General features: G+C 42.2%; 1 protein-coding gene across 4 annotated transcripts in view; it reads right to left on the bottom strand.

The window, feature by feature from the left end:
* ARHGAP44 (Rho GTPase activating protein 44) overlaps positions 1-22,366 on the bottom strand; it is a 216,454-nt gene that overhangs the window by 73,562 nt on the left and 120,526 nt on the right. For all 4 annotated transcript variants that reach the window (XM_075561081.1, XM_075561083.1, XM_075561084.1 and 1 more), the window contains exons 4-6: positions 16,235-16,311; positions 9,644-9,755; positions 4,690-4,766 (exon numbers count right to left, since the gene is read on the bottom strand). In XM_075561081.1, coding sequence (XP_075417196.1) covers positions 4,690-4,766; positions 9,644-9,755; positions 16,235-16,311 — 266 coding nt within the window. The remainder of the gene's footprint in view (positions 1-4,689; positions 4,767-9,643; positions 9,756-16,234; positions 16,312-22,366) is intronic.

The following is a 22,366-nucleotide window of genomic DNA, read 5'->3' as shown; positions in this document are numbered from 1 at the left end:
GCAAAAGAATGGAAACAAAAATTCCAAAGGGCTGCTCTGCTCCGGCCCTGCCATACTGCCGGGTCCTTGCCCGGGAATGTTTGTGTACAGTAGCTTTTTCCCTAGGCCCTTTTTGTACTTTTTAAAGTGTACCTCAGCAGACTCATGTTGCATTTGTCCTTCTGTGCTTGGTCAGATCAAATCCAGGGGTACATATGTTAGCCAATTAAAAAGGGTGGGGATGGGGGGGCAGAATAAAAAGGGGAAAAAGATAGAAATGTGTAGCAGGGGAACAGGGCACTAAGCCACTCAAGGTGAGGGTACTGTTTATATCTCCACAGAGAAAGAGGGACCAGACTTCAACCCAGTGCTCCAAGATGTGGATGCAGCCAGTTGGCATGGAGCTGGGAGTCACTGGAGGGGACTGAGGGGCTGGCCCCAATTGCAACTACTTGGACAGCTGTCCCTCCCCCCACAAGAATTTACTTCAGAGGACAGCACTGAAGCTGCAGCTCAGGGAGAGGGACAGGTCTGCTCAGAGCACACAGGAGCAAATTAAGGGGGAGGAAGAGAGAGTGGAACACATCCTGGGCCACCAAGCCTTGGGGAAGATATTCCCGCTCAGAGCAGCAAATCCACAGAGAAGACTATATTGCTGGTCCAACTATGAGACACAAAGTCCCTCATTGACCCATGGCTCTATAGGGGACAACACTGGAGACACAATGTCGGGATTGGCAGGGTCTGGCTCTACCACACTGAGCCAAAACACTGAGGGCTTGGGGCAGAACAGCAGGGTGGTGGGGGAGGGTATGGGGGAGAGAGCAGAGCAGGGAGGTCCTAAGGGAGTGGCAAGGATAGACTTTGGGGCCAGGGCGTGGCACCCCATCAGACTTGACTAGAGGACACTCCTAGAGGTCAACAAAAAGACCTTGAATTATTTATAGGTTTTTCTCTTTTCTTTTTAATTTTTAAAATTTAATTAACTAATTAATTTTTTTGGTCATTGGTTTTTTTGTTGTCATCGTTCTGTTTTCTTTTGTCGCTTTGTTTTGCTATGTCTTGTTTTTCTGTGCATATTATTATCTCTGCAGGTCTATCCAGATAAGATAGGCTGGATGAACAGTCTGAAGGAGAAAACAATGGGACCAATGGTTCTGGGGGACATGGGAGAGGGGGAGGTGGTGTTTATCAACTCAGGGACAAGGGAACAACAAGTGATCCAAAATCAGTGGCAAGGAGGGTGTGAAAGGCCTGGTAGGGATTCAGCAAGGACAATGTAACCTAGAGAAATTACTGAAACCCAAATGAAGGCTGAGCATGATAGTGGGACAAGAGCAAAGTAAAAGGAAATAGAGGAAAGAACTAGGAGGCAAAGGGCATTTATAGAGATCTAAATATAGGCATGTACATATGTAAATATATTTATGTATGATGATGGGGAAATAAATCTATGTGCATATATTTATAGGTTTAGTATAAAGGTAACAGATGGACATTGGGCCTCCATTCAAGTACTCCCTCAATGCAAGAACACTTTGTTCTATTAAACTGGCATTCTAGGATGCTCACCTTACCTACAAGATCACTGAAGGCAAATGTGTGCATAAGCAAATGTCATGAAGAAAGCTGATGGCGCCTAACTACCAAAATATAGAGCATCTGGGGCCACAAAGACTTGAAGGTAAACAAGTGGCCATCTAGCTGAGAAACAGCAAAGCCCACATGGAAGAAGCACACCAGCCTGTGTGATCACGAGGTATTGAAGATATCAGGTATCAGGCATCAAAGAACAAAAAATCATATCATTGTGAATGAAGGGGAGTTCAGACTGGGGACCCAAAGCCCATCTGTAGGCAACTGGACATCCCCTTACAGAAGGGTCACAGGTAGGAGCCGAGCCAGTCAGGGTGCAGTGTAGCCACTATGAAACATACAATTTTCCTCTAGTTCCTAAATGCTTCCTCGCCCCCTCCCCTGCTCCCCACTATCATGATCCCAATTCTACCTTACAAATCTGGTACAGATAAGAGCCAGAAACACAGGGAATCCAAGACAGATGATCTCTATAGGACCAGTTCTGAGAGTGGCAATACAAGGAGGGTGGAGGGAAGGTGAGTAGAAAAGGGGGACTGATTATAAGGATCTGCATATAACCTCCTTCCTGGGGCATGGACAACAAAAAAAGTGGGTGAAGGGAGACATCCGACAGTGTAAATATGACAAAATAATAATTTATAAATTATCAAGGGTTCCTGAGGGAGGGAAGAGGGGAGGGAGGGGAAAAATGAGGAGCTGATACCAAGGGCCCAAGTAGAAAGCAAATGTTTTGAGAATGATGGTGGCAACAAATGTACAAATGTGCACAATGGATGTATGTATGGGTTGTGACAAGAGTCCCCAATAAAATTATTTTAAAAAATTTTCAAAGAACAGCTCAAGAAATGTGGAAGGACCTATAGTTAGGAAGTCAGGAAGGAAAATACACTCAGCATCTCTCATGTTGAAACAAATGGGGGAGATATGCAAGCTTCAAGAGGAAATAGTGAAGGTTGTTGTGGGTGAAATATTAAATGACACAGGGAAGCATAAAAGAAAATAGAAGATATACTGAGTCATTTAGGAGGTAATATATGATCAAGAATTTAAGGTATTCTTCAACGTGCACTATAAGCATTAACAAAAACCAAGCCAATATTCTACAAACTGATGAAATACCAATTGAGGCATTTCAACTTATGGATGTGATACTGAAAGCACTCATTTGTTTATACAAAGAGACATGGAAGACAGCTATGTGGTCAACCAATTGGAAGAGATATTTAGTTGTGCCATTCCAAAGAAGGGTAACCTAACAGAATGTGGAATGCAGATCACAAAAAATATCGATAATGTTATGGAGAACACCTAATTGTGCGAATTTGCCTATACACCAAGAATCAGTTGCATGAAAAAAAAGGTCAATATTAGGTGGTTTAGAATCACAAAGGGTGTGTGCCAGGGTTGTATCCTTAATCAAGACATATGCTGAGCAAATAATCCAAGAAGCTGGAGTGCATGAACAGAAATGTGGCATCAGGATTGGAGGAGCACTGTGCGACAGCCTGCGATATGCAGATGGCAAGACTTGAGGTCTTTACTGATGAAGATCAAAGACAACAGCCATTAGCATGAACTACAGCTCAATGTACAGATAGCAAAAGTTTTCACAATTTAACCAATAAGCATCATCATGATCAATGGAGAAGGATTCAAGTTGTCAAGGATTGCATTGGACTGGGATCTACACACAACGCTCGTGGAAACAGTCATACAGAAATTAGACCTGTCTGCTGCAAAAACCTCCTTAAATATTCAAAAGCAAGGAAGTCCCTTTGAACACTAAGGTGCACCTAATCCAGCCCATGGAACTTCCAATCTCCTCATAGGTATGTCAAAGCTGGACAATAAATCGGAAGACTGAAGACCTGATGCATTTGGATTATGATGCTGGAAACAAATACTAAATATACATAGACCGTCAGGAGAACCCACAAATTTGTCTTGGAAGAACAATAGCTAGAATATTCTTAGAAGGTAGGATGGTGAGTTTTACCTTAGCTCAGAAAATAGACTTCACACTTGGTAGTGAGTCAAAGAAACAGAAGGTTCTCAATGAGATGCATCCACACAGTGGCTGCACCAAAGACCTTCAGCATAGCAATGATTGTGCGGCCGAAGCAGGACCGGGCAGCACTTCATTTTGTTGTACATAAATGTCACTATGAGTGGAAACCAACTTATCAGCATTTAACAACAACAAGGGGCCTTCTCTCAGCTTCAGGAAGAGGTGAACTAGTCTCCAGAGGGGACATTCTTCCCTCGTTTTACTGTTGTTAGCCATTCTTTAATCAACCTCAACTCGTGGAGACTCCGTGCACAGTGGGATCAGACCATGGCGAGCTATAGGGCTTCTATTGGCTGACTGTCAGAAGTACATTCACAAGCCATTCTTTCTAGTCCATCTTAGTCTGAAAGCCTCCACTGACAATGCTGGCTGATTTTCTGATGCCCTGGCCTGATTCTGAGCTTAGGTCTTCCACACTGAAAGGGAACTTTTACTACTGAGCCACCTCTTCAGTCTTCCTACATAAACTACACAGTCTCTGTCCTAACTCTTGGATCTCATCTCCTCCTCCTCTCCCCTTCATTTTTTTTTACTCCAGCCATGCTTGCCTTCTTCATAACAGAATATGCCAGATTTATTCCCATTTCAAGGCCGTTGGTTTATTCTTCCCTCTGCCTAGCACAGTTTTATTTAGACCAGATCTCTGCCTAGCTGCGTCCTTTCCCATCAACTCATCTTAGATCAAGTGTTAATTCCTCTACACACACACACACACACACACACACACACACACACACACACAATCCTTATCTGTATACCTGACCCAATGCTGCTTCTCCTTGTCCACACATTTCTTTGAATGACTTGGCTTTCTGTAATTGTCTTGCTTGTTCACTTGTCTATTGTGTATCTCCTAAACTAGTCTGCAGCCTCCATGAGAGCAGCAGGGCAATAGCATCTCCATTTCACTAATAGTCTGTCCATGTTCCAGTATTTAATAGATGCTGAAGAACGATCTGTTGGATGAAAACATGCACAGATCCACACACAATAGGATTACATTTTTGCCAGAGAAGCACAGAAGAAAAAAAATGATACTGTACCTTGTTCGTGAGGAATCCATGTCCAGCACCAACTTTGCTAAATGTTTCCTCTGTTTTTGAATATTTGGGATTTCCACCTGTGGTTATGGGTGATAAGAGCAAAAGGCAGCATTCAATTGAAGATGAAGATCAATTCTCAATGAATTATAGTTGCCCAACACGTTCACTAGATGTCTACCCATCCTTATTCTCAGAGGAGATCCTCGAGGACGTTTCTCAGGTAACCTCTGCTCTCGGTCTGTGGGCCCTCCATCAAACAGGCCAGATTATGGGTCATGGGAAAAGGCTAGAAGGGGACGGAAATGAAGGGGCATGTGGTAAGATCATTCCCAAGGGAATGCAGCAATGCAATCAATGTGCATTTTTATGGAGATCTAATAAAATTTGTCTAAAGGAAGTAATGACTAAAATATATTGTCGTGGGTTTTTTTTCAGCTTTTGGAAATTCCTCTATCCTGGTTGTATAGTGAAGCTTTATTTATATCTTTGTTTCTAAAAATGGGTTCGGTGAATATTCCAATGTAGTGCTTTGGTTTTCAGGCCCAGCAAAAATAGGGCAGGATGTGAGAATGAAAAACAGCCAACTTGGCCATGAATTGAACTAACTCATCACAGGCTGAGCCTTTTATATGAAGCAACAATATGAGGAAAACCTAGTGTTTTGTGGTGCTTTCCATTCGCTCTTCTGAGCAGGGAAGAGGAATGTACAGAGCGTAATAATGTGCGTGAGCAGGAGAGGGGAGAACAGCAGTCCACTAGTCGCCCCGAATGTCCCTCAGCCCCATGGAAATGGGAGAGGGCCGGGAGTTTCTGGTACTCAGGCTCAGGGTCAGGAGTAGCAGCCAAGTCAAACTTGCTCTTATAGTGTGGGCCAGAGCCCGGCAGCTATCGTTATGAGCAGCACACTTTTTCTCTTAAGCATTCTAGGACGGAGGATAATCGGTAACTTCTTAGAACACGGGCTCCACGAAGCTGCAGCTGATCTATATCAAAGCATCATATCCGTGATTTCCCCAGTACGCTGCTATGACGTTAAAAGGAAGGTCACGTATTTCAAATACCAGCTGGTTCGTCCACGGAGGAGGAGTTTTAGCAGAGCTTCTAGACTAACAAACTAGGAAGAGGGACCAGGAAGTCTAATTCTGGGGGAAAATGTCAAGTGAAATCCTCACGAACAACAGTGGAGCAAAGTGTGATACAGTCCTGGGAGAGGAGTCCCTCAGGTGGAAAGGCATTCAACCTATAGCTGAGGAAGAGCTTTTTCTTCAAAGCAGAGTTCACGACTGGACAGAGTAAAGCTTTCGGGACTTGCATTTGCTGATGTGGCACAGCGCAAACAGAAGAAACAGCTGCACACAGCCATTAATAAAGTACATGTCTAGGAATACTGGAAGTTGTCAAAATTAAACTGAACTTTGAAATCAGTAACTTTGTCATTAATGAGCTGCAATGTATTGGCCATTTATAATTGGACCAACAAATGGCTTACTATGAGCCCTGGTGGTGTAGTGGTTATGCATTGGGCTGCAATCCCCAAGGTTAGCAGTTTAAGGCCATCAGCTGCTCCACAGGAGAAAGATGGAGCATTTTATTCCCATGAAGAGTTACTCAGAGGGACAATTCTACCCTATCAGCTGCGCCTGGCTCAGAGTGCTTCCATCTGTGGAAGCTCAAAGTGCTTCCATCAATGGAGAAGCAAGCTCAGCTTATCAATCAGAACAAGGTAAGGGATAATTATGGAACAGACCAGGGGTCAGCAAACTACAGCCTAAGAGCCATGCACAGCTCTTTCAGGACCTGGAAGCAAAGTGAAAAAAAAAATCTAAGGTTATTATTTAGATCATAGTGATTTCAATGTTGATACATAATTTATATATGGTTCTGGAATAAGTTTTAGAGACAGGATTGGCTTTTCTATCTCAAAAGTTTGCTGACCCCTGGGACAGACCATCAAGTACTCATATCTAAGTTGAAGCTGAAGAAAACTGTGAGAGTCAGAGACAAGCTCGAGTGGATGCCACCCGAATGGAGAGGCCATCTGAAAACCAGGTTTGAGGCACTGAACAACGACCGAAGATCAGACCAGTTGTGGAATGACACCAAAGACATCGACATGAAGAAAGCACAAACTGGGGGCAATCAGTGGATGATTAGAGCTGATTGTTGATGTATATACAAATCTTTTTAGATGTGGTTTAAGTGGAAGTGTATGAAATGTGAATACTATATGAAGAAAATGACTTAAAAGAAACCAAATTTGACCTACGGTGCCCATAGATGAAGGGGTAAGAGTTGTTATTTCGGGGCACCGAGTCCATTTTAATGGTGCTGGAAGATTGTGGAGAAGGATAACAACATGAAGAGTGCAATCAATGAATTATACACGTAGAAGCTGTTGAACTGTAGAGTGTTTTGTTGTGTATATTTTGGCCAAAATTGAAAAGAAATTACATAAATTTTTAAAAGAAAGCAGAAATTCATTGAAAAGATAAAAAGAAAATACCAAAATGGATGTCTGAAGAGACTCTCAAGGTTGCTCTAGAATGTAGAACAGATTAAGAAAATGCAAGAAATGATAAAGTATAAGGACTGAACAGAAAATTTTAAAGGTAAGTTTGAGAAAATAAAGTATTATAATGATATGCGCAGAGATCTGAATTTGGAAAACCAAAAGGGAAGACTATATGGAATTTCTCAAGCTGAAAGAACCAAAGAATAAAATCAAGCTTCGAGTGGCAACACTGATGGATTATATGGGCAAAGCGTTAAAAGTGTCAACAGAATATGGAAAGAATACACAGAATCACTGGACCAAAAATAAATGATCAATGTTCATCTACCAAAGACATAACATATGATCCAGAACCGATGATGGTGCTGACAGAAGTCTAAGCTACACTGAAGGCACTAGAGGAAAACCAGGTCTAGAGAAAGTTGAAACACCAAATGAGATGCTTCAACAAATAGATTTCATGCTGGAAGCACCGTTCATCTATATCAGGAAACACGGAAGACAGCCAGCTACCTGGCCAACCAATAGGAGATCCATGCCTGTGTCCATCTCAAAGAAAAGTGATCAAACAGAAAGCAGAAATTATCAAACACCACTAATATCACACACAAGTAAATTATTCCTGAATATACATAATTTAAAAATGGTTGCAGCACCCCACAGACAGGAACTGCCAGAAATTCAAGAAAGATTCAGAAGACAACAGAAAAGATATCATTGCTAACATCAGATGGATCTTAGCTGAAAGCAAAACATGCTAGAAAGATGTTTAATATGTTTTACTGACTACACTCAAGGATTAGACCACGTGACTCATAATGAATTATAGATAAAACAAGAAAGTTGAAAATCCATCACAATTATGTTCATGGGGACCCTCTCTACAGAACACGGGCAGTAGTTTAAACAGAGCAGTTGACTGCACGCGGTTTAAAATCAGAGAGGGATGCATCAAGTGGTACCCTTTCACTAGCCGTATTCAATCTGTAACCTGAGGAAAATAATCTGAGAAGCTGCAATATATGAAGATCTCCTTTGAATACTGGGGCTTGTGGAATTGACTTTGAATCATTACGGTTCATGTGTGTCCACGTGTAACTGTGTGCATAGGTTTTTAATGGCTGAGTTTCCACAACCGTATCACTAGGCCTTTTTCCCAAGGTTCCTCTGGGTGGGTTCCATCTTTCAATCTTTAAGCTAGCAGCTGAGCACATTAGTCATGTGTACCAACCACCTGGGACTTTAAGGCACTAATAAATATGGATCGATCTATATGCTCCACAAATAGCACCAGGGGTGTGTGGAATTGCTGGGAGCAGTGCAGAGGAGAAACCAGAGACAATCTAGGGCAGTGACTATAATATGGTAGCCTCTGATTACACTATAGTGGGTATAGTCATTTTAGCTATAAATTGATGAAAATTAAATACAATTTAATTTTAAAAATTAATTCCTCAGTCAAAACAACTACAATCCAATTGCTTAAACTTCACATGTGGCTAATGGCTACCTAACAGTGCAGGTCCTGGAAAGTCCCATCATCGCAGAAGTTGTAATGGGCAATGCTGGCTACATTTCACATGACCAATAAAAGGAAACCGGAAGGTAGGTCCAGGGTTCTGGGCAAACCAAGTGCTCTAAGCATTCCCTTTCTAACTTCATAACATTTCACGTTGTTGAGGCGAACAAAATTGTCCCTTAGACATTAGGCTTTATTTTATTTTAAAACTTAGTTTGGTTTTGTGTCCTGTCAGGCCCCTGAAGAACTGACTAATCTAAGCACGAGGGATTACAGATTTGCTTGGGCACAGACCCCCAGTTGTCCTGAACGGAGACAGAGAAGAGTGGGAGCGAGTGAAGTGGGTGGGGCAAGGGCCGCCATATTTAGAAATCCTGCCCAGGTGATTAGATGATCCTTCAGTCATTGTATCTGACTCTCAAAACTGAAATGTGGGACTTGAACATTTGGGGTCATGAGGGAGATTTTATTTTAGGAGGGGGAAGAAACAGTAACACCAAAACATTACCCCTTAATCAATCCAACTTGCTATTTCTCAAAGTACAATAGGGATATAAGCCTCGCTTTTCTTTTTCGATAGCTCTTCAAGTCTTCATTCTCTTTCTTTCAATAACACAAGGAAAGCTTCAGGATCGCAGCATTCAATAGGCAACAGGATCCCAAATCGAGTAACTTAAGCTTTGCTTTCATCCTGTTGACTTTTATGTTTACCTGCCATTTCTAGCAAAGGGCACTGCTTCTCAAGACAGCAGTGATATAAAATTCCTTTTAACAAATAGACTTAGAAAAAGATAAATTCGTCAGGATCAATTGTTGTTGAAAAGTAGTGTTGGGGAGTCGGGTAAGGGCTAAGAATTGGAATGCTTCAAGTTGGATAACTAACTCTCTTGTTCATTATTATCTATTTTCATTCCTGTTCATACCTCAGCCAGCAAAAACAGGGGCTCGATCACATCTCTTTCTACTTGCAATTCGAAGTGTATCAGCTCTTGAGCCAGCTTGTCTTCTGTATCTCCACAGAGTTTCAGCATCTTCCTGCAATAGATGGGAGAGGAAAAGGCACACTAAATATCCAGGAATTTCACCTGTTACATACTCAGGCCATCACCTGGCTTGACAGTGTTAGTTTCCATGGTGTTTCATTAGTCAACTTGTCCTACCTGTTATCATCTCTGAGATTAATGATTTTTTAAACAATGCTGAGGACCTACCAAAATGCCTGTAGTAAAGGGTTACGTGTGAAAACATAAGGGAAAAATGGAGCGCAAAAGCAGACTCACGTGCAAGAAGTGCATCGGCCTCCACGGAGCCGGCTGCTTCTACTTCCCCTGGAAGTACTGGAGAATCTAGCTAACAGACATCTACAACAGCCCCACACATTACAAACACTCCATTTTAGCAGATTCTTAAAACAAAACTCCATGTATGGAAGCCATAAAATGGTGTTCACATCAGTGTTGAAAGGGTTAGCAATTATCCAGTGGATAAACCATTCTTATGAGTTTAGCAAAAGCCTGAATGAGTAGGATGTGAGGCCATGTCCCTAGATGAGAGGATACTATTTAAAGGTCACTGTCACCATAATGATATGCAGTGGTCCTTCCTTTGCACACTATCGTGTTAAATGAAACTAGGTTAAAAACCCATTCCAAACCAATAAAAATCAATGAGATTACATATCCGCCAGTTTTCTACCTCATCCTTGATGTGAATGAGTTTCATATCCCTAGTCTCTTTCAGAATAATTAGCTGCTATTCTGAATTAAATACATACCTTTATGGTCCATATTTTTGCAATTTTACACGTGTGTTTACATAAGAGTATATAATTGTTACTCCTTTGCCTGACTGAAAATGTTTACATCAACAGTTTAACACTGAACATATCCTTCCAGTACTTGCTCTTTGACGTCAAGTGTGAGGGTTTTTCTACTACAGACATGGGCAAAAGTCCCTCCCAAGTGACTGCCTGTCCCAACTGATCCTCACAGAAGCATGGATGGGAGGTTCCACTGCTCCACACTCCTGTCAATCTTTGGTAGATACAAATATCATCGCATTCTCGCTTTAATTTGCATTTCCTTGACTACTGATGAGATTGAGCATGTTTTCGCCTGTTTTTAGATATTCCACTGGAAGCAAGGCACTCAGCGCCAGCTCTGTGGGTCCATAAACACACCTCCCTGAGGGACCCCGCTCCAGTGAGCCGGAATGCAAAGGCATTCAGCCCCAGCTTTCTGGGTCAGAAAACCCAGATTCCCCAGGTAAACATCCAGAAGCATCCCACTCCACAAGCCAGATTCCTGGCTAAACGCACTCAGCTTCACTTGCTCTGTGGTCTGCACAAGTCCACTGCTCTATCTCCTCCTCCGGCTCCAGTTCTGTTGTTTCCGTTCCTCCGCCACTCTTCCAATGTCACAACTGTCTTCCGGATCCAGGAAAATTCACGTGCGGGGATCTCATGGTCCAGAGGAGACACTCCACTCTTGGCTCTTACTGATGCCGTGTTTACCCGAAAAGAAGCCACGGTCTTACATTTATTTTTCCTCAATGAGACACGCGACGGCTTGTTTTCAGAGGATGTCTTATTTTCATTAGGTATGGTACAACAATCTACATTTATTCTAATATAATTGTCTTCTGGAACATGGACCCACAGTGCTGAGTCAAACGGCAGCCACAGCTTTCCTTCTTCCCCCTCAGGACACACAGCACCTAAAGCAGAGCACCTGGCTCCTCACTTCACTGAGACGACTTACTCTCACTGTCTCTCTCTCTGTCTCCCTCTGTGCCTCCGCCTGCAGAACACACAGAACCACCGGGACCGGACGGGGGGGTGGGGGGGGGGCCGGCTTGCGGATGGGGCTTCCACGCCTCTCTGTTCCCCTCCGAGATAGCAGCTGTCACGATGGGGCAGAGGAGACAGGCTGCCCGCCTTCGTGACCTATCACTCTGTCTTACTGTCGGGGGATGGTTTATATTGCATAACTGCTTAGAAATCCTGCTACGGCTTATTTTATGGGTATGTCTTATTTTCAGGGGAGCAGGGTAGTTAGATCCCTCCACTGATTGCTCAGTTTATACCCAGCAGCATGATTATCACAAGGAACCCTGTCAGAGCAGTCACAGCTGAATCCCATCCATATCTTTCCACCGTCTCTTACCCAGACCATCAGGAAAAAGCGGCTTGCTGGCAGTTAGAGATTGTGGTGAAGGACCGCGCTGAAAATGTCTCTGGTCTGCAGTAGGTAATCAGGCAGTTACACTATATTTTGATGCTATCCTATTTAGAGCCATTCTTAACTATTAATTACTGTTCTTTGATGCATATTTTATTTGCACTCAGAGCCCTGGTGCCACAATTGTCACGTGGTGGTGTACTCATTTAGCTTTTTATGCATCCAAGGGAACTCAAAAGTCTCGGCTCCTTTTATAATCTCTGAAGACACTGACTCATCCTTGATGCGGACGAGTTCATATTCTGGCCTTGATCTCCCAGACCTGTGCCAATCTGGGTTCAGTTTAAGTGCTATCTCTCAAGCCCAGGTGTCCACCTGGAATTTCCCTGGACCGTTTCCTGGGACTCCCTTGGCCTCTGTCCTGTGTCGGAACTTCTGCTCCCTGTATCCTTTGAGTTCTTTCTTGGTTAATTGGCATGATGGAGCATGCCTTGCTTTAGTTTCCTGAGGGAGGCGCTTGTGGGAAGTCAGCTTTGCAAGACTTTGCATGGAGCATCATTCCTTTCCACCCTCGCGTTGATTGATAACTAAGCAGTATCCTGAGCACGATCGTGGCCATAGCTTCCTTCCTGGATTTTGAAGTCACTGTCTGATGGAAGCCCTGGTGGTGAAGTGATTACACGTTGGGCTGTGATCCTTAGAGACAGCGGTTCAGAACCCCCAGCTGCTCTTTGGGAGAAAGAAGGGGCTTTGCACTCCCATAGAGATTTACAGTCTTGGAAGGGCAGTTCTTGCAAGGGCAGTTCTAGCCTGCCCTGCAGAGGCGCTAGGAGTTGTCATCTACTAGATGGCAGTGCATTTTGGTTTTTGGTCTGAAAATATTCTAGCTGCCAGTAAGCCAGAAAATATTCCGATTTCTGGCTTTTTGTACGTGACTATTATTTTACTGTAAAGTTGTACATTTTTGTGTCGTCAGTATTTGAGATAATGAATTGTGGCTTAGGTTTATTTTCTTCTACTACATTGACTGTTGGATGTCTCCTTTAATGTACACTCATGTCCTTCAATTCTAAACATTAATAAAATGATTATTTCTTCATCTAGTCAAGAATGATGGTTATTTAAGCATTGGGATGTCAGATGATTTTTCTAATTTTCTAACTTTTCTATTTTTCATTCATCCTTTTGTTTTTTTGCATTCTTTTTTCGATGGATCTCTTCATCTTTATCTTGCAAACCTACTGAGATTTTTATGCTTGCTATCATTTTTATTTCTATGAGCTTATTTTAATCAGGATGTTTCTTGCCTATGATTATTTCTTTTTAAAATATGCTCATTTCAGTTGGTATTTTTTATGTCATAAATTATCATCTATTATCTCTTAAAAAGATAAGTGATAGTGTGCTTGAAATTCTCTCTTCCTCACATACTCTCTTTCAAAGTTGAAATTTCTCCCTATTGATTTGGTCTCTACATTTTATGTTAGTCTCTCCTCGGGTATCTGACAATCATTTGTGCCTGTTGATAGTCAAGAGCAAAGATTGCCAAGCTCTGTGTGAGTGAAGCTGGTCAACTTACAGTTTCTTTGTTGGATAAATGTGGTCATCCATTGGATAACTGTCTTCATGCCAAGATCCTTGGATCTTCAGTCATTCTGATTGGGCTTATGAGATTCCCCAAGTTCTAATTTCCTGCCTGGAGGGTAAAGGCCCACGTGGTTGAAGTGGGTAAAAGGATTAGTCTCATCATTGCCACTACGTCCGCTACTTTACTGAGTGACATCCTTGCACTCTCCTGTAACTGGTGTCCTCCATTCTAGACCCTCTTGTTGTATCCCTCAAGAATAAGTCTCCAGACTTCGGTAGTAGAGAAGAATGAGAGTGTTCCAGAGTTGTGCTGTGGGGAAGGATCTTGGTGATCCAAGTGCTACTCTAATAATTTTCACCCATTACTCATCATTTTAATCAATCACCTCTCTCCCAAAGACCTACTGTTTTACAGATAGTGAAGTCGCCAATTTCTGAGCCTTGTGATGATGTAAATTATGTTGGACCTTAGTGAACCCCATTTCAGGCTTGAGATTCAACTATCTGGGATCTTTAGAAGTAAATCAGTTATTCATGATTCAGAAGCATTATAGTTCTCCAAACAATGCTGCTGCTGTCCTTTCTTCTGGCCCCTTTACCCCATCTCCAATTTTTGTACGCTTGTATTTTTTAAAAAAACAACAAAACCTTTCATGTAGTTTCCATGAATTATGGAAAGGTGCAAAATTAGATGCATATGCTCAATTTTGCTGAGAACTATGCTTAAAATATCTCTTGGAAATTATGTCGAATTAAACTTCATATTAATTTCTAATATTTTAAACAGTTCTACTTACATGTCTTATGATTAGAACCCATACATGGCAGAATTGCTATTTTCTGTTTGTCTACTGTGCTTTTTCTTTCTTTTTTTGTGTGCTTTTTCTTACTGTAGTATTTTCTGATAATTTTTCATTAAAAAAATTTCCCCTTTACCTCTTTTACTAACTCAGAAATCACATGTTCTATTTCTATTGTTTTTGTGACATCTCTTACATCTCTAAACATTTGACTTTAAATGCAGTATCTTTATCCTCCTTTCAAGCAGTACAACTATTTGAAAGAAATGTTGTAATTGCCTAGTGTTTTACTTTCACTGTGCTTTTAACTCCCCAAATAATCATTATTCTCCTACTATTTTCATTTTTTTCAATGCTTATTGATATTTCATCACATATTCACTAACATCTACCTTACTCTTTGAATTTCACTTCTGTCTTTTGGATATACAGGTAGTCTCTGACTTACAACAAATTTGAGTTATGATGAACTGGTCTTAAAAACCATCCTTTTCCTTTTTTGAAACAGCTTATCATTAGAAATATGTTTATATACAATTATGTCGAGCTAATTTGCTCATGTTGTCATCTGTATGTCAATGCCAAAGAAAAATGGAAATGAGATTCATCACGATACTTCTAATAAAAGAGAATTGTGAAGAATTTTTTTAAATTAGATATCTGAATTCACATGAGAACAGACCTATGATGGAATCATCAGAACAGGAAACTGCCTTAATCAGGGACTACCTGTAACACATTTGACATGTTCTTTCAGTGATATGAAGTGAGGGATCTAGTTTTACCCAAAGTAAAGTGGACTTGGATCCTGAGAAACGAGGATTCGAATAGCTGGAGAACCTTTGTCTGTAATTTCCAGATCACGCTGGAGGATTTGTGCTGGCGAGGAGGGGCTGGTGAGATCAGAAAAGACTCACCTATCGAGCTGATAATGGAGTCCTGGTGGTATATGTGGTTAGGAATTGGGCTGCAGACCACAAGGTCAGTAGTTCCAAACAACCAGCAACTTCATGGGAGAAAATCGGGGTTTTTCTACTCCTGCCAAGATTCCAGTCTTGGAAGCGCATGGGGCAGGTCTACCCTGTGCTATGGGGTTGCTATGAATCTGAGGGACTCGGTGGCAGTGAGTTTAGGATTTGGGGGTTGTTTTTAGAGGGCTGATGCCAGCTAGCCCCAGGAGTCAGGTCTGGCTAAGAAAAGAACCAAAGCAGCAAACACTGAAGGTCATACCAAAGTTTATCAGTCGTTACCAAAGGCAGGCTTAATGGAAGAGGAGAGGGGCACTACGAAATAAGAACTGAGCTTTTGCTAAAAGTGACAGGAAAACTTGGAAACAGATGAACAGTGATGGCTGAATGGCATGATGACCACGTGAAGCATATTGAGATGGCCAATGCTTTGCTAAACGTGTATTCAATGCACATTTTAAAAATTCTTTGTTTTTCTTTAACTCTGCCTATTCCTTGTTCATATTGTTTGATTCTTTTGTCAAGGACTTTAATATTCTAATTTTTAATTTCATTTTAAACATGCTTCATATTTTATCTCATATTTTAAGTTGTTTTCATTTGTTGGGTGCCAATTCACCTATTGATAATAGCTGCTAACGCTCATGATGATTCTATTTTTAGGTTTTTTTCTGTGAGCTCAAAACCAGCAGGGTTGTTCTGGGACTGAGAAGTCTCTTGTTTGCCTTTGATTTTCCTGGAGCCCCAGGGATTTCAATTGCCCTTCAAGAGTTGTATGTTGTAAATTTTCCACTGGGGAGCTGCCTTCCAGCACAGACAATAGCATGTAGGGGTTGATGTGTGGATGTCTTACTGGTAACCTTGCCCTTCTCTACCCCGATGCCCCAGATGACCTCTGCGCTTCCCTGAGGAGTTCCAGTCCCCTTTTTGCACATGGGGATGCACCTGAATTGGGCACAAGCCAGGTAGTGTCACCTTACCCAAGAAGTGTGTCATCTCCCAGGATAGCTGACCCTTCCGTCAAGCACTGAGCCAGTGTCGTCAGAGGCAATTTTTTCTTAAAAAATAAAAAAGGGGGGGGGGTCAAGTGTTATAATGAAAAGGATTTTTGACAGTTATATACTTTAAAGTAGCTAAAATTCAGATACTTGCCCACATGCAAGTTACTAGCTAGGAAACAAACTAATTAAGATACGTTAAAAATCTAGTAATTCACACTATATAACACTGTATACGGCAACCCGACATGCAAACATTTTAAAAAATGGAGACTGTCCTAAATTTCCACTTTGAAAAATATAAATAAAGCTTACATACTATACTTTAAAACGCAGTGAGGTAGTAAAGAAATAAAAGAGAGTGCATTTCAAAATCATGTTAATATAAAGATTTCAGCAGTGCCGCATAGTTTCCAAAAGTGTTGGGCTGCTAACTCCAACTCCAACGGATGATTCCATGGGAGAGAGATGGGGCTGTGTGCTCCTGTGAAGATTTAAGGTCACCGAAACCCCACACGGGCTTGCTGTGTTTGAAATCAACTTAATGGCAGTGTAGTGTTCAGGGTGCTGTTGTTGCTGTTCGCGGCCTTCATGGCAGCTCCCACCCCATGGTACCCCTGTGTGCAACAGAGAGAAACAGTACCCAGGCCTGCACCATCGTCACAATTGGTGCAGTGCTTATTGTTGAGGCCACTGTGTATTTCGAGTGCCATTCCATCTTGGGGCCTCATCGTTCGGTACTGTATCAAACAATATTCTGTTGTGATCCACATTTGACTAATTTTCAGATAATCAGGCCTTTCTTCCGGCCCCACCGAAGCTTCTCCAGGATGCATAACCCTACCGGGTTTCTGAGATCCCAGCGGGAGAGCTTCCAGCAGCACTGCAGCGACCCTATTAAGCAGAAGGATGCAAGAGGGCTGAGAAGGAGGCATGGCTCTCATTTTGTACATAATGAAGGTTATGGTCAGCAAGGAGCCTTGGTGGCACAGTGGATTAAGTACTGGGCTTGCTAACCACAAGTCAGGAGTTCAAACTCAACAGCCAGCACACCGTGGGACAAAGGTGAGGCTTTCTCTTCCGGAAATACCGACAGCCTAGGGAGCAGCTTTGCTCTGCCCCATGGGGTCGCCACTCAAGGGCAGTGGGCGAGTATGGTAAAGAAAGTGAGATGCGCATTCACGCACAATCAGAATCCCCTAAAGATGGGCACAGAGGGGACAGGAATGTGGCATGACTTCTGGGTACAATAGACATGCCCCTCCTGGGGCAGGGCCACCATTCCTCACATTAAGTATTACAGAGATCTCTCCTCGCTGACCTGCATCAGGCAGCACAAGCAGACACCAGGACACAAGCAACCAGGTTCAGCATGGTAGCATGTCTTTGCACCTCCCGGCCCTCGTGGCTACACATCTATTTCTCACATGGAAGAACGACGGAATTACACCCAGAAAAGCTCCGTGATGACTTAAATTATTCATCCAGTATTTATCGCATAGGTTCCTAAACTGATTTGGCTTATTGCTCCCTTTTTATAAATAATCTCAGAAACCCACAGGGGCAACTCTAACCTGCTCCACAGGCTCACTGAGAGTCAGAATCAACTCGAAGGCAGTGGAGATCTGTGTGGTACCCAGACACCCCCGTTTGTAAAAACTAGATGCTACTCTCATGGAACTGGTATGAGGGGGAGGGAGAGTGAAAACAATGACTACAGGATCAAGAGGCGGAGAAGTTCACATAGTTGGAAGCATTATGGAAGAGAGAACCCGGGCTTGGCTAGAGTCACAGCAGTGGACGCAGAAGGATACAAGGGAAGACCGTCCAGGAGCGGCCTTGTGGGTGAGGCTGGAAAGCGAAGCAAGCATCAACTACACATCAAGGTGATTTTGCAGAGAGCAGCCCAGGCAAGGAAACGGCAAGCAAGAAGGACTGCGATGGGGCCTAGTGTGGCACACCCAAGAGGATCGTGCAGGCCAACGTGGCTGGAGCGGAGTGAGTGCTGGGGAGAGAGTGAGGAGGGTGAAGTGAGGTCACGGAGGGCGTTGCGGGCCAGAGGCAGGCACTACGGGCTTTATTCCAGCAGTATCTGGAAGTATTTGGCAAGCTTGCTTAAGGAGAAAAGCATTATAGGATTAAAAATGAAATAACTTTATAAATCAAAGCTCACTGTAACATTATTGCCAAAAAGAAGCAGAAATAATCCATGGTGAATGACCAGAATGTGGTGCGTGCATAGACTGGAATATTAATCACACACAAAGTCCGGACCCAAGCTATGACATGGATGAGCCTTGGCAGCAATACGCTGAGCGATACACGTCAGCGACACAAAGAGATAACTACGAACTCTCTGGGACAGGTCAATGAGCAAAGACAGAAAACACATTAGTGACTGCTGGGGCTGGGAGACAAGGGAATGGAAAACGGGTGGCTTAGTGGACATGCTGTTTCTGTTTGTGTCCATGAGATAGCTTTGGAAAGAACTGCACAACAGGTTACATGTAAAATGCCCCCAATTATGCACTTGAAGTGATTAGGATGATGCAGTGTATGTGTCTAGGCTTATGTACACACGACACACGCTTGGTTAAAGTTAAAAATTTTTTTTAATTCCCAGCAGAAATAAAGAAAAATAAAATTGCTCAATTTGGAGACAATAGAATGACTCTACAAGGTTGAAGAAGCCTTTGTGCACCAGATTTTAGGAATACAGTCTGTGTATCCTGGAAAAAGCTGACCAGTTGTGAGCTATCTCCAAGGTAAGGCCAGGTGGAGAGGGCCAGAGGGGCCGGTGGTATTGGGTAGAACTTCAATGAGCCTGAAATGTAATCCCCTTCTTTCTCTTAGGCCTCTCCATTCACATGAGATCGGATCTTTCTCAGAAGGCAAACAACTGCCCCATTATGGCACATTAAAGAACACTAGAGTGAATAACTTAATATGAACGCATTCACATTGAAGCATCACTTCCTAGTGGTCCTACAAATCTACAAAGGAGGCTGAAAAGAGTTTGTGGAAAAAGGAATTAAAAGAAAATTGTTACCTTTTAGATACTTAAAGATAAGAAAAGTAAAAGGCAAAGGGGAAAGACATCTACCATTTTTCTCAAAAGGACCAAGTAAGAGAGGATCTTCACCACATTTACTTATGCACACGTTTGTCTTCTGATCGTATCAGGAAGGTGGGGACCCACTGATATGATTTTTAATTCTTTGATGTCTGATAACTGGTCCCTTCTACACCTCATGATCACACAGGCTGGTGTGTTTCTTCCATGTGGGCTTTGATGCTTCTCAGCTAGATGGCCGCTTGTTTATCTTCAAGCCTTTAAGATCCCTGATGCTATATCTTTTGATAGCCGACCAATTCTACCTTACAAATCTGGGTAGACCAGAGGATGTACATTGGTACAGGTAGCAACTGGAAACACAGGGAATCCAGGATAGATGACTCCTTCAGGACCAGTGTGGCGATGCCTGGAGGGTGGAGGGAATGTGAGGTAGAAAGGGGGAACAGATTACAAGAATCTACATATAGCCTCCTCCCTGGGGGATGGACAGCAGAGAAGAAAGTGCGGGGAGACGTCAGACAGTGTAACATATGACAAAACAATAATAATTTATGAATTATGAAGGGTTCATGAGGTAGGGGGAAGTGGGGAGGGAGGGGGAAAGAGCAGCCAATATTAAGGGCTCAAGTAGAAGGCAAATGTTTTGAGAATGATGATGACAACAAATGTACATGTGTGCTTCACACAATGGATGCATGTATTGATAGTGATAAGAATTGTATGAGCCCCCAATAAAATGATTTTTTAAAATTTTTATATAAAAAGGGGAAAATAAATAAATAAAGAGGATCCTACCTACAACAGACTAAATGGGACTGCAAGTCACCCAGGAGGCGGCCTCTTTTGTTCAAATGGCGAATTTGTTCAAATGGCGAAAAGATGTTAATCTAATAAGTCCTGTCATTAAACTGAGCAAAAAGCTGTGGCCATAGAGAAATGAAAGTCAAGGTCAGGTCAAGAAAAGCCATTGGAGGAGCACATAAAATCAGGAGTCTTAGTGGGAAGATGGGGAGGGGAATGCCAAGTGTCTGATTTACAACCTTCAAATGAGAAGCATCACTTGAAGAGCTGTGTTCAGAAAAGCCTTTCTCTCTCTCTCTTTTTAAAAGTCATTTTATTGAGGTCTTGTACAACTCATCACAATCCAGACATCCATCCATTGTGTCAAGCACATTTGTACATTTGTTGCCATCATCATTCTCAAAATATTTGCTTTCTACTTGAGTCCATGGTATTGGCTTCTCATTCTCCCCCCCCCCTAACACCACGAATCCTGGATAATTTATAAATTATTATTATTTTTCATGTCTTATACTGATCGATGTCTCCCTGCACCCACTTTCCTGTTGCCCATTCCCCTGGGAAGAAATTATAGGTAGATCATTGTAATATGTTAGCCCTACCTCCCCCACTATCTTCCCCTTCCCCTCCTGGTATGGCTACTCTCAATATTGGCCCTGGTGGTTTATCTGTCTTGGATTCCCTGTGTTTCCAGCTCTTATCTGTACCCATGTACATGCTCTAGTCTAGCCAGATTTATAAGGTAGAATTGGAGTCATGATAGTTGTGGGAAGGAAGCATTAAAGAACCAGAGGGAAGTTGTATGCTTCATCAGTGCTATATACTGCACCCTGATTAAGCCTTTCTCTTGAGAAAGGTAAGCAGCAGCATTTTTCTAACCACATCTATACTCCTGCTTGTAGGGTGGCAAAATATAACAAGATAAGATAATTATTACTCATTGGGATAATCTTGGGAAAACTCCATGCACCTAAGGGTGTATGTGTGTGTGTGTGTGTGTGTGTGTGTGTGTGTATATATATATATATATATATATATATATATATATATATATATATAAAGTAAACATTTTTTCAAAAGTGTGTCAACTCATGGACTATAATAAGTTCCTTTTAATAGAGGAAAAAAGTAGGAGGCAAAGGACATTTATAGAGGTCTAAATACAGGCATGAACATATGTAAATATATTTATAAATGACGATTGGGAAATAGATCTATGTGCATATATTTATAGGTTTAGCATTAAGGTAGCAGATGGACATTGGGCCTCCACTCAAGTACTCCCTCAATACAAGAATACTTTGTTCTATTAAACTGGCATTCCGTGATGCTCACCTTCCCAACACAATCACTGAAAACAAAAGCAGGTACATAAGCAAATGTGGTGAAGAAAGCAGATGGTGCCCAACTATCAAAAGATATTGCATCTGAGGTCTTAAAGGCTAGAAGATAAACAAGTGGCCATCTAGCTGAGAAGCAACAAAGCCCGCATGGAAAAAGCACACCAGCCTGTGTGATCATGAGGTGTCAATGGGATCAGGTATCAGGCATCAAAATCCAAAAAAAATCATATCATTGTGAATAAGGAGGGATGCAAAGTGGAGACCCAAAGCCCATCTGTAGGCAACTGACCATCCCTTACAGAAGGGTCTTAGGTAGGAGACAAGCCAGTCAGGGTGCAGTATAGTACCAACAAAACATACAACTTTCTTCTATTTCTTTAGTGCGTCCCTCTCCCCCACTATAATGATCCCAATTCTATCTTTCAAATCTGGCTAGACTGGAGGATGTACACTGGTACAGATGAGAGATAGAAACACAGGGAATCCATGACAGATAAACCCCTCAGGCCCATTATTGAGAGTAGCCATACCAGGAGGGGAAGGGGAAGGTGGGGGAGAAAGAAGGAACCGGTCACAATGATCTACATATAACCCCCTCCCTAGGGGATGGACAACAGAAATATAGGTAAAGGGAGACATTGGACAGTGTAAGATATGAAAAAATTATAAATTATCAAATGTTAATAAATTAATAAATAAGTACATAAATGATCAAATGTTCAGGAGGGAGGGAGGATGAAGAAGGGGAAAAAATGAGGAGCTGATATTAAGGGTTCAAGTAGAAAGAAAATGTTTTGAGAATGATGATGACAACAATGTACAAGTGTGCTTGACACAATGGATGGATGTCTGGATAGTGATGAGCGCTGCATGAGCCCCCAATAAAATTATTTT

Source organism: Tenrec ecaudatus, chromosome 10 (genome assembly GCF_050624435.1).
Source record: "Tenrec ecaudatus isolate mTenEca1 chromosome 10, mTenEca1.hap1, whole genome shotgun sequence".
Classification (NCBI taxonomy): domain Eukaryota; kingdom Metazoa; phylum Chordata; class Mammalia; order Afrosoricida; family Tenrecidae; genus Tenrec; species Tenrec ecaudatus.
The sequence above is the reverse complement of the archived record's forward strand: the minus strand, read 5'-3'. Positions and strand labels throughout refer to the sequence as shown.